The sequence below is a fragment of the Carcharodon carcharias genome, chromosome 9 (genome assembly GCF_017639515.1).
Source record: "Carcharodon carcharias isolate sCarCar2 chromosome 9, sCarCar2.pri, whole genome shotgun sequence".
NCBI classification, from domain to species: Eukaryota; Metazoa; Chordata; class Chondrichthyes; order Lamniformes; family Lamnidae; genus Carcharodon; species Carcharodon carcharias.
Window position 1 is genome coordinate 172,558,095 of NC_054475.1, and position 14,135 is coordinate 172,572,229.

At 47.3% G+C, this 14,135-nt stretch overlaps 1 protein-coding gene across 2 annotated transcripts in view; it reads right to left on the reverse strand.

Moving 5' to 3' along the window:
• The window catches only part of LOC121282117 (importin subunit alpha-4-like), a 122,296-nt gene that overhangs the window by 36,808 nt on the left and 71,353 nt on the right, over positions 1 to 14,135 (reverse strand). For both annotated transcript variants that reach the window (XM_041195602.1, XM_041195603.1), the window contains 4 exons: positions 2,504 to 2,590; positions 1,190 to 1,359; positions 370 to 414; positions 150 to 281 (listed from right to left, as the gene is read on the reverse strand). In XM_041195602.1, coding sequence (XP_041051536.1) covers positions 150 to 281; positions 370 to 414; positions 1,190 to 1,359; positions 2,504 to 2,590 — 434 coding nt within the window. The remainder of the gene's footprint in view (positions 1 to 149; positions 282 to 369; positions 415 to 1,189; positions 1,360 to 2,503; positions 2,591 to 14,135) is intronic.

Here is a 14,135-nt window from a genome sequence, read left to right on the forward strand (position 1 = left end):
CACTAACCTCATGGCTATCACTGTACCAATCTGGAAAAAGCACTAGTCTCACTAGTCATCACTGTACCTGTCTGTACAAAGATCTAATCGCAATGATTCATCACTCTAGTTAATGGGAAGCCTTGATAGTTTAATTTTTTGGAGCTTACCTGAACTTTTACCTCTTGGCAGCTGAGAAGTGGAATTAGATGAGGCACTACACCTGAGTCTATCACCATCTGGATCTGCTCATTTCCTCCGTCTGTTAAATAGGAGAGAGCCCAGACCGTGTCAACTAGAATCTGAGATAACAAATAGTGGTTAGGACAAGCAACTGCAGAGGCGAGTGTCAGGGTTTGCAAATGCAGGATGAATTTTCTAAATACTTACATTTGTATCACTGTGTTGTATTAATACACCCAGAGCTGGCAGCAACTGCAGAACAGAGAGAATCCTCATCACAATTATTCATTCATTCAAATCATTGCCAGTCTACTTTTTAAAAAACACTGCCTAAATGGTAAGTTCAGCAGGTTCATTGCTAAATTGTTTCACGCGCATAGTACAGAAGGCAAATCCCTATCGCAACAAAAGGTCTGCCCAAAGGCTGTGCTAGTGTTTTGGTAATATCTGCCAATAATCCCATAACATGCTCAAGTATTCTGTTTCCATGTTTTAGAAACAGGTACACGCTCCATACAACTCAACCGTTTCGTTTCAGTTGACATCAGCAAGGTGGCATAAGGAATGGAGTTGTGAAGGTTCCAGGATGATACACCACCACTTCAATGCCTTTCATTAGCTTGTGAGAATCAGTATTTCCAGGACTCTGAGCTGCCCTGGATGCTTAAGTTAACATATTAACTGTGGAGTAAAAGACAAAGAAAACACCAGCCAGATGCTGCCAGGCATTGCCCCCCACTGTCACAGCTCGAGTTCAGGGACTCCAGTGAATCTGTTCACTGCAGTGGGTAAACCATTCCAGGCGAATCGAGGAAGTACTGGTGGAGTCATTTTGCCCCTGTCCCAGAATCAGGCTTCTAGTAATTGTTAGACTAACACTAGCAGGAAAAGGTGAACTGCAGAGATACAATAACCTGCTGCAAGAGAAGTAACAAAAACAAATTGTTAAGGTTTCCTGGTGAAATAACGTCTGCCTCACACACACACACATGCAGCATAGCAACAGGAGCTGGTGAATGAAACCTACCTCTTGAATGGTCTCTGCTGGTGGCGGTGGGTCTTTATTTCTGCACAGATTTACAATTACCCATGTGACATTCCGTAAGAAGCTGATTGGGATAGAAGGATTAATGAACGAGAGCAGAGGTTTTATCACTCCTAGACTGATGACATAGTCTCTACATTGGGGCCCATCACCTGAACAGAGAGGGAAGGTTTTGTTAGAGGGAAGCAAGAGGTTGATACATTCCTGATTTACCCTACATCTCTACTTATACTCACACTTCTAAACACTATTCACCCACATACACATATGCACACACACACACACATTACGCCATTTCTGTTATAAGCCACACCAAAGTGCTTATGTTCACCAGCATCACTTAACTGCCAGATCCTCAGTTGTTTCCTGACTAAAATCTAATTTTCTCCAATTCATGTGAATCTACAAACAACAGTAAAAGACTAGCTGGTCCAGCAAGCCTACCCTACAATTTCTACCCCCGGTAGACACAATCTTCAGGGACAGGCAAAAAGAGAGAAATAACTTGAGGTCAATTAGGCAAAAAGCACTTTGGGAAATTTATCTCCATTCCACGATGGGCCTTGCACAAGTTCCAGTAGACGATAGTGTCAAATGTATTTGCCAATAACGCATCGATCTCTCTACCTGGTCACCTTAGACACCCTCAGAAACATGTCCACCTCCCTACTGATTGGTTACAGAGAATCTTCACTGTGTAATGAAGCATCTCCTGATATCTAACTGAGCTCTATGCTCACCTAATTTCTGCTTGTCCCAGTTCGAACAGCCTAGCCACATGGATTGAATTTAATCCTTCAATTATTTTAAAAAACCTCCTTTAAATCTCAAAATCTTAAAGCTTTTCTAGAGTAAAAAGCTGCATTTCTTTAAGCCCATTGTGATCTTTAAGCTAGGTATCAATCTTGTGCCCTCCTCTGAACTTTTTCCAGAGCCTCTATGTCACTCACCATGTTAAAGGACCAAATTTGCACATGGTATTCTGGCCTTTTACTCTAAAATAGCACCTGAGGACAGCAGCACAACACTGTTAAAAAATATCAAAGATGTTGGAGACACCATGAAATCTCTGGAAGGGATAGCTAAGAGACTCATTCTGGTCTTTAAGATTATGGAGGAGTTCAACAGAGCAGATGCAGAGATGCTTCCACTTGAGGGGGAGACTAAAAATAGAAAACTTAAATATAAGGCAGTCACTAATTATTCCAATAGGCAATTTAGGAGAAACTTCTTTACCCACATAGCCCAGGCCCCAAAAAACCTTTCATGCAATATTGTTAAACTGGTGCATCTTACCTATTATGTTCCCCAGGGCCCAAACTGCTTGCTCACAGACATTTTGATGTGGTGAGTGCAATAACCTTAAGAAATAAGGCACAGCGTCTGTAATAAAACATCAAGGCACAGTTATTAGAATGTCTAGGCAGTGTACTCAGTCAATTTAGGTGCTGTACTTTAGTCCCTTAATTACTTAAACAATTGCAGAAAATGAGTCATTTCTCACAAATGCTCACAAACCAAGAGGGTTAGATGTCAATGAGTAGATGGCGATTCATTTGGCGCAACAGAAAACTGGAAAAACTCTAGCGTAATTAAGTTGAAGTGAATTAATCCAAGATCATCGAAATGCATCTATTGACAAAAGAATCTAAATACGGACTTTTGATTGGAAATCGGATCCATTGAAAACAGTTGTTCTCAGCTCTGCAACATTTCCACTGAAACAGTTAAACCCAACACCACCCAGCACTGAAACAGTTAAACCCCAACACCACCCAGCACTGAAACAGTTAAACTCCAACACACCCAGCACTGAACGAGTTAAACACATCCCCCAGTTGTGATATCATTTTAAGAGAATGTACAAACGTTCAAGGAATCAGGATGTAAAGCAGCATGTGACCAGCAGCCAGATGGTAGTGTACAAGTTGCAGCAAGTAATGGTTGCTGAATTACTAGAATAGATCCGTCTGCTGAGCCATCCTTGGCTTCAAATAAATCAAACCTACTTATAGTTTTCTAGTCCTGTACGAGAGATTGGTAAGTTTGTGTAAAGGAAGCAGAAATGCAACATGGTGGCAGCTTTGTGAGTTTGAAGACGACAGGAGGAGTCACAGATAAGATCTGGTACAATCCTGAGGCTGTATGTGCATTGAAACTCTTGGAGGCAGAGTCCCTCTGCAGACAGTATTTTACAGAACAATGAGCAGCTGATTTGTGGGATAGCCAGATCGGTGGTGAATTGCAGCAGCAAGTCAATTCAGAATTGTACTGTGCAGTTAGTTTTTGAATTGGGCAGAAAAGCCTTAGGGCCTTTGTGACATCCTCCAGTGCCATTCCTGCGCAAAAGACAAAAATTGTGCAAAACAGGGAAAATGTGCCACTGGGATGAGTGTGGCCAAAACCTGAACTGCAGCCAGAAAAGAGAAGTTTTTTTTAAAAAACCAGCTGCATTGTTGGATCTCTCCACTGAGTTAAGAGGTTACAAATCTAAATAGCCAAGTGGTTATGGTACTGGGTTTGTAACCCCAAGATCAAGAGTTCAAATCTCACAATGGCAAACTATGAAACAATGTAACTTCATCTGAATAGGAACAGATGGAAACATGTTTGGGCTTGGCCTAAATAGCCAAGTGGTTATGGTACTGGGTTTGTAACCCTGAGATCAAGAGTTCAAATCTCACAATGGCAAACTGTGAAACATGTAACTTCATCTGAAACAGATGGAAACAGGTTTGTACTCGAAAGAGTATCAAGAGTTCAAATCTCACAATGACAAACAATGAAAAAATGTAACTTCATCTGAAACAGATGGAAACGGGTTTGTACTCGAAAGAGTTATAAATCCTCTATAAGTCAGACGGATCTGTAAAAGACAGGGAGCATCAGGAAGATGTTCACCAAATTCCAGAGCATGAATTGGCAGGCCACAGATGTACTATCCAAAAGTAGGCTTTTTAAACAAAGGATGGAAATGTGTTTTAGATTTATCTATCATAGATCCAATAAACAAGCAGTGAAAATAAAGACAGGCATTGGAAATGAGGGGCTGCATAGAAACAATACTTCTGGACTATCTGAGGAGGATCCTGTTAAGCTGTGGAACATGCTGCAGGATCAGCTTCATGTAAAGATGAACTTCAGAATACACCAATTGGAGCTGATGGCTCACAGACAACAGCCACAAGAATGAATTGATCAGTTTGTCAGCTGGAGCTATGATAAGGGCAAGGACTGCGATTTTTCAGAAGCTGAGCTGCCTGATTGGATAATGGAGCTAGTTATAGCTTCAATGCTGATCAAAGCCTTCCAAAAAGAAAAAGTTCACAGTTTTGACACACTGCTAAAAGATGGAAGAAAATATGAAACTATTGTGGCTGGACAACACCAAGTTTTAGGTGCAGCTACCAGTATTGATGCTGTAGGCAGGGCACAGAAATTACACAAACCATGCGAGAAGTACAGTATCCAGCACCCACCATGAAGCTGTCCTGCGTTACAAGACCTTTGCAATTTACGGTGTAAAAGGACACTGGGCTCACCAATGCAGGAAATCTGGTTCCAGAGGGGTGACCAGAGGTTACAATAAGATACAACCAAACAAAAAATATGTGCAGCATACTGGTAGCAACAATAGGGAATGCACCAGAAACCAAAATAAATGTAAGCACATACAAGATTAGTGACAAGGGTGAAGCTTCAGAGTGGAGAAATCTTCAGTCAGAAAGCGAACAGGCTTTCCACATTGTGAATGGTACATGGTGTGTGGATGAAGTCAAATAGTTAGAAGCTTTTGCTACTAATTGTATCAGTATCATGTGCCCAAAGAAAAGCGGCAAACACACGCTCACAGCCAAAGTTGACACGAGGGAGAGCATGAACATCTTATCAGTCAGAGTCCTAAAGGATAGGTATTTGGATCATTGGAAGTCAATGATATAACCAATGACAGCCAAACTAAACGGATACAATAGGTCACCCATTCATTGCATTGGTACATTAATATTGATGGAAACTATGGCAAGTCTGCATGGAAATCACAGGCGTTCTACCTGGTGGACATAAGCAAACCAGCAGTAGCAGAGTTACCGGCGTGTAATGAACTCAACATTGTAACCATACATGAGATCACCCAGGCACCAATCGTGGCAGAAGAGGCCAAAAATAATTGCACTGAGTCAGTCCATGGCCTACAACAGATATATCAAGATAGATCGATGCTAGGAGCAATTTCAGTGGTGGTGCTGAACTACACCACGGAGAAGATGCACTCCTGATCAACACTGCAGAAAGTGCAGTGTGCACATACAGGGAAACTAAGTATGAGTTGAATGACATGGAATGTAACAACATTATCCATCCTGTGCATCAGCACACCAAATGGTGCAATTCTATGACAGGCATACTGAAAATTTGGCTATGCTTAGACCCAACTTGTCTAAATCTCACACAAGATCCCAACATTAGAGAAATGAATCCCAAATTCACAGGAACAAAGATTTTCTCCAAGCTGGATGCCAAACATGGATATTGGTCGGTTAATTTGGTAGTGAGATCTCAAGAAATCACGACTTTCAGGACACCATTTGGAAGATACTGCTTCCAGAGATTACTTTTTGTTGATCCATTTGTCAGGATCTGTTCCAGCAGCATATAGACAGAATCACAGAAAATATCCCTGAGCTTGTATGCATTGCTGATGATATTGAGGTAATGGGAAAAACCAAAGAAGAGCATGATCAAAACTTATACTCACTGTCAGTAGCTCATGGTGAAGGACTCGTCTTCAACAGCAAGAAATGCCAGAAGAATCTGGGTCAGATTAACTACATTTATTCAAGGTCTGGGATCCATCCTGACCCAGGCCAACTTAACGATGTACAACACATGCCTAATCCCCAGGACAGAGGACCTGCAGAAATGCCTTGGATTCTTCATGTTCTTAGATATCACAACACCTAACACCCGCCTCAGCACCGAAACAGTTAAACTCTGACATGGCCAACACCGAAAGTTAATCCCCAGCACCCTCAGCACAGAAAGTTAAACTCCTATACAGCCCGACAAAACTGAAAAAGTTAAACCCCAACATCCCCAGCACAGAAAGTTAAACCCCAACACACCCCCACCCCCAGCACTAAAAGAGTTAAACTCCAACACACCCTTTCAGCATGGAAACAATTAAGCTCCAGCATACAACCCCAACACACACCCCCAGCACTAAAAGAGTTAACCTCACACTCAGACCCCACAGCACTGAATAAACCCCAACACACAACCCACCCAGCACTGAAACAGTTAAACCAAAGCGCACGCACACACACTCCACCAGCACTGAAACAATTAAACTCCAACACACACACACACACACACACACACACTCACACTCCACCAGCACTGAAACAGTTAAACTCCAACACACACCCCCCAGCACTGAAACAGTTAAACCCCAACACACCCCCCAGCACTGAAACAGTTAAACCCCAACACACACCCCAGCACTGAAACAGTTAAACTCCAACACACACCCCCAGCACTGAAACAGTTAAACTCCAACACACACCCCCAGCACTGAAACAGTTAAACCCCAACACACCCCCCCCCCCAGCACTGAAACAGTTAAACTCCAACACACGTCCCCAGCACTGAAACAGTTAAACTCAAACACACACCCCCAGCACTGAAACAGTTAAACTCCAACACACACCCCCAGCACTGAAACAGTTAAACTCCAACACACGTCCCCAGCACTGAAACAGTTAAACTCCAACACACACCCCCAGCACTGAAACAGTTAAACCCCAACACACCCCCCCCCCCAGCACTGAAACAGTTAAACTCCAACACACACCCCCAGCACTGAAACAGTTAAACCCCAACACCCCCCCCCCCAGCACTGAAACAGTTAAACTCCAACACACGTCCCCAGCACTGAAACAGTTAAACTCCAACACACACCCCCAGCACTGAAACAGTTAAACTCCAACACACACCCCCCCCAGCACTGAAACAGTTAAACCCCAACACACGTCCCCAGCACTGAAACAGTTAAACTCCAACACACACCCCCAGCACTGAAACAGTTAAACCCCAACACACCCCCCCCCCCCAGCACTGAAACAGTTAAACTCCAACACACACCCCCAGCACTGAAACAGTTAAACCCCAACACACCCCCCCCCCAGCACTGAAAAAGTTAAACTCCAACACACACCCCCAGCACTGAAACAGTTAAACCCCAACACACCCCCCCCCCCAGCACTGAAACAGTTAAACTCCAACACACCACCCCCCCCCCAGCACTGAAACAGTTAAACTCCAACACACACCCCCAGCACTGAAACAGTTAAACCCCAACACACCCCCCCAGCACTGAAACAGTTAAACTCCAACACACACCCCCAGCACTGAAACAGTTAAACTCCAACACACACCCCCAGCACTGAAACAGTTAAACCCCAACACACCCCCCCCCCCAGCACTGAAACAGTTAAACTCCAACACACACCCCCAGCACTGAAACAGTTAAACTCCAACACACACCCCCAGCACTGAAACAGTTAAACCCCAACACACACCCCCCTCCAGCACTGAAACAGTTAAACTCCAACACACACCCCCAGCACTGAAACAGTTAAACCCCAACACACCCCCCCAGCACTGAAACAGTTAAACCCCAACACACCCCCCCCCCAGCACTGAAACAGTTAAACTCCAACACACACCCCCAGCACTGAAACAGTTAAACCCCAACACACCCCCCCCAGCACTGAAACAGTTAAACTCCAACACACGTCCCCAGCACTGAAACAGTTAAACTCCAACACACGTCCCCAGCACTGAAACAGTTAAACTCCAACACACACCCCCAGCACTGAAACAGTTAAACCCCAACACACACCCCCCTCCCCAGCACTGAAACAGTTAAACTCCAACACACGTCCCCAGCACTGAAACAGTTAAACTCCAACACACGTCCCCAGCACTGAAACAGTTAAACTCCAACACACGTCCCCAGCACTGAAACAGTTAAACTCCAACACAACCCCCCCCAGCACTGAAACAGTTAAACTCCAACACACGTCCCCAGCACTGAAACAGTTAAACTCCAACACACGTCCCCAGCACTGAAACAGTTAAACCCCAACACACGTCCCCAGCACTGAAACAGTTAAACTCCAACACACCCCCCCCCCCAGCACTGAAACAGTTAAACTCCAACACACGTCCCCAGCACTGAAACAGTTAAACTCCAACACACGTCCCCAGCACTGAAACAGTTAAACCCCAACACACGTCCCCAGCACTGAAACAGTTAAACCCCAACACACCCCCCAGCACTGAAACAGTTAAACCCCAACACACGTCCCCAGCACTGAAACAGTTAAACCCCAACACACGTCCCCAGCACTGAAACAGTTAAACCCCAACACACCCCCCCGCCAGCACTGAAACAGTTAAACTCCAACACACACCCCCAGCACTGAAACAGTTAAAACCCAACACACCCCCCCCCCCCAGCACTGAAACAGTTAAACTCCAACACACGTCCCCAGCACTGAAACAGTTAAACTCCAACACACGTCCCCAGCACTGAAACAGTTAAACCCCAACACCACCCCCCCCAGCACTGAAACAGTTAAAACCCAACACACACCCCAGCACTGAAACAGTTAAACTCCAACACACGTCCCCAGCACTGAAACAGTTAAACTCCAACACACACCCCCAGCACTGAAACAGTTAAACTCCAACACACGTCCCCAGCACTGAAACAGTTAAACCCCAACACACCCCCCCCCCCAGCACTGAAACAGTTAAACTCCAACACACGTCCCCAGCACTGAAACAGTTAAACCCCAACACACGTCCCCAGCACTGAAACAGTTAAACTCCAACACACCCCCCCCCAGCACTGAAACAGTTAAACTCCAACACACTCCCCAGCACTGAAACAGTTAAACCCCAACACACGTCCCCAGCACTGAAACAGTTAAATCCCAACACACACCCCCCCAGCACTGAAACAGTTAAACCCCAACACACCCCACCAGCACTGAAACAGTTAAACCCCAACACACGTCCCCAGCACTGAAACAGTTAAACTCCAACACACGTCCCCAGCACTGAAACAGTTAAACCCCAACACACCCCCCCAGCACTGAAACAGTTAAACCCCAACACACGTCCCCAGCACTGAAACAGTTAAACCCCAACACACCCCACCAGCACTGAAACAGTTAAACCCCAACACACGTCCCAGCACTGAAACAGTTAAACCCCAACACACCCCCCCAGCACTGAAACAGTTAAACCCCAACACACGTCCCCAGCACTGAAACAGTTAAACTCCAACACACCCACCCCCCCAGCACTGAAACAGTTAAACCCCAACACACGTCCCCAGCACTGAAACAGTTAAACCCCAACACACGTCCCCAGCACTGAAACAGTTAAACCCCAACACACACCCCCCCAGCACTGAAACAGTTAAACCCCAACACACCCCACCAGCACTGAAACAGTTAAACCCCAACACACCCCACCAGCACTGAAACAGTTAAACCCCAACACACGTCCCCAGCACTGAAACAGTTAAACTCCAACACACGTCCCCAGCACTGAAACAGTTAAACCCCAACACACCCCCCCAGCACTGAAACAGTTAAACCCCAACACACGTCCCCAGCACTGAAACAGTTAAACCCCAACACACCCCACCAGCACTGAAACAGTTAAACCCCAACACACGTCCCCAGCACTGAAACAGTTAAACCCCAACACACCCCCCCAGCACTGAAACAGTTAAACCCCAACACACCCCACCAGCACTGAAACAGTTAAACCCCAACACACGTCCCCAGCACTGAAACAGTTAAACTCCAACACACGTCCCCAGCACTGAAACAGTTAAACCCCAACACACCCCCCCCCAGCACTGAAACAGTTAAACCCCAACACACGTCCCCAGCACTGAAACAGTTAAACCCCAACACACCCCCCCCAGCACTGAAACAGTTAAACCCCAACACACGTCCCCAGCACTGAAACAGTTAAACTCCAACACACCCACCCCCCCCAGCACTGAAACAGTTAAACCCCAACACACGTCCCCAGCACTGAAACAGTTAAACCCCAACACACGTCCCCAGCACTGAAACAGTTAAACCCCAACACACACCCCCCCAGCACTGAAACAGTTAAACCCCAACACACCCCCCCAGCACTGAAACAGTTAAACCCCAACACACGCCCCCAGCACTGAAACAGTTAAACCCCAACACACCCCCCCCCAGCACTGAAACAGTTAAACCCCAACACACACCCCCAGCACTGAAACAGTTAAACTCCAACACACGTCCCCAGCACTGAAACAGTTAAACTCCAACACACACCCCCAGCACTGAAACAGTTAAACCCCAACACACCCCCCCAGCACTGAAACAGTTAAACCCCAACACACCCCCCCCCCCAGCAATGAAACAGTTAAACTCCAACACACGTCCCCAGCACTGAAACAGTTAAACTCCAACACACACCCCCAGCACTGAAACAGTTAAACCCCAACACACACCCCCAGCACTGAAACAGTTAAACCCCAACACACCCCCCCAGCACTGAAACAGTTAAACCCCAACACACACCCCAGCACTGAAACAGTTAAACCCCAACACACACCCCAGCACTGAAACAGTTAAACCCCAACACACAGCCCAGCACTGAAACAGTTAAACCCCAACACACCCCCCCAGCACTGAAACAGTTAAACCCCAACACACGTCCCCAGCACTGAAACAGTTAAACCCCAACACACACCCCAGCACTGAAACAGTTAAACCCCAACACACCCCCCCAGCACTGAAACAGTTAAACCCCAACACACACCCCAGCACTGAAACAGTTAAACCCCAACACACGTCCCCAGCACTGAAACAGTTAAAACCCAACACACACCCCAGCACTGAAACAGTTAAACTCCAACACACCCCCCCCCAGCACTGAAACAGTTAAACCCCAACACACGTCCCCAGCACTGAAACAGTTAAACCCCAACACACCCCCCCCAGCACTGAAACAGTTAAACCCCAACACACGTCCCCAGCACTGAAACAGTTAAACCCCAACACACCCCACCAGCACTGAAACAGTTAAACCCCAACACACGTCCCCAGCACTGAAACAGTTAAACCCCAACACACCCCCCCAGCACTGAAACAGTTAAACCCCAACACACGTCCCCAGCACTGAAACAGTTAAACTCCAACACACGTCCCCAGCACTGAAACAGTTAAACCCCAACACACCCCCCCAGCACTGAAACAGTTAAACCCCAACACACGTCCCCAGCACTGAAACAGTTAAACCCCAACACACCCCCCAGCACTGAAACAGTTAAACCCCAACACACGTCCCCAGCACTGAAACAGTTAAACCCCAACACACCCACCCCCCCAGCACTGAAACAGTTAAACCCCAACACACGTCCCCAGCACTGAAACAGTTAAACCCCAACACACGTCCCCAGCACTGAAACAGTTAAACCCCAACACCCCCCCCCCAGCACTGAAACAGTTAAACCCCAACACACACCCCAGCACTGAAACAGTTAAACCCCAACACACGCCCCCAGCACTGAAACAGTTAAACCCCAACACACCCCCCCCCCAGCACTGAAACAGTTAAACCCCAACACACACCCCCAGCACTGAAACAGTTAAACTCCAACACACGTCCCCAGCACTGAAACAGTTAAACTCCAACACACACCCCCAGCACTGAAACAGTTAAACCCCAACACACCCCCCCAGCACTGAAACAGTTAAACCCCAACCCCACCCCCCCCCAGCACTGAAACAGTTAAACTCCAACACACGTCCCCAGCACTGAAACAGTTAAACTCCAACACACACCCCCAGCACTGAAACAGTTAAACCCCAACACACACCCCCAGCACTGAAACAGTTAAACCCCAACACACCCCCCCAGCACTGAAACAGTTAAACCCCAACACACACCCCAGCACTGAAACAGTTAAACCCCAACACACGTCCCCAGCACTGAAACAGTTAAACCCCAACACACGTCCCCAGCACTGAAACAGTTAAACCCCAACACACCCCCCCAGCACTGAAACAGTTAAACCCCAACACACCCCCCCCCCAGCACTGAAACAGTTAAACCCCAACACACGTCCCCAGCACTGAAACAGTTAAACCGCAACACACCCCCCCAGCACTGAAACAGTTAAACCCCAACACACCCCCCCAGCACTGAAACAGTTAAACCCCAACACACACCCCAGCTCTGAAACAGTTAAACCCCAACACACGTCCCCAGCACTGAAACAGTTAAACCCCAACACACCCCCCCAGCACTGAAACAGTTAAACCCCAACACCCCCCCCCCAGCACTGAAACAGTTAAACCCCAACACACGTCCCCAGCACTGAAACAGTTGAACCGCAACACACACCCCAGCACTGAAACAGTTAAACCCCAACACACCCCCCCAGCACTGAAACAGTTAAACCCCAACACACGTCCCCAGCACTGAAACAGTTAAACCCCAATACACACCCCAGCACTGAAACAGTTAAACCCCAACACACCCCCCCAGCACTGAAACAGTTAAACCCCAACACACACCCCAGCACTGAAACAGTTAAACCCCAACACACACCCCAGCACTGAAACAGTTAAACCCCAACACACCCCCCCAGCACTGAAACAGTTAAACCCCAACACACCCCCCCCCAGCACTGAAACAGTTAAACCCCAACACACGTCCCCAGCACTGAAACAGTTAAACCCCAACACCCCCCCCCCCCAGCACTGAAACAGTTAAACCCCAACACACGTCCCCAGCACTGAAACAGTTAAACTCCAACACACACCCCCAGCACTGAAACAGTTAAACCCCAACACACACCCCCAGCACTGAAACAGTTAAACCCCAACACACCCCCCCAGCACTGAAACAGTTAAACCCCAACACACACCCCAGCACTGAAACAGTTAAACCCCAACACACACCCCAGCACTGAAACAGTTAAACCCCAACACACACCCCAGCACTGAAACAGTTAAACCCCAACACACCCCCCCCAGCACTGAAACAGTTAAACCCCAACACACGTCCCCAGCACTGAAACAGTTAAACCCCAACACACACCCCAGCACTGAAACAGTTAAACCCCAACACACCCCCCCAGCACTGAAACAGTTAAACCCCAACACACACCCCAGCACTGAAACAGTTAAACCCCAACACACGTCCCCAGCACTGAAACAGTTAAACCCCAACACACACCCCAGCACTGAAACAGTTAAACTCCAACACACCCCCCCCCCCCAGCACTGAAACAGTTAAACCCCAACACACGTCCCCAGCACTGAAACAGTTAAACCCCAACACACCCCCCCAGCACTGAAACAGTTAAACCCCAACACACGTCCCCAGCACTGAAACAGTTAAACCCCAACACACCCCACCAGCACTGAAACAGTTAAACCCCAACACGTCCCCAGCACTGAAACAGTTAAACCCCAACACACGTCCCCAGCACTGAAACAGTTAAACCCCAACACACGTCCCCAGCACTGAAACAGTTAAACTCCAACACACGTCCCCAGCACTGAAACAGTTAAACCCCAACACACCCCCCAGCACTGAAACAGTTAAACCCCAACACACGTCCCCAGCACTGAAACAGTTAAACCCCAACACACCCCCCCAGCACTGAAACAGTTAAACCCCAACACACGTCCCCAGCACTGAAACAGTTAAACTCCAACACACCCACCCCCCCAGCACTGAAACAGTTAAACCCCAACACACGTCCCCAGCACTGAAACAGTTAAACCCCAACACACGTCCCCAGCACTGAAACAGTTAAACCCCAACACACACCCCCCCAGCACTGAAACAG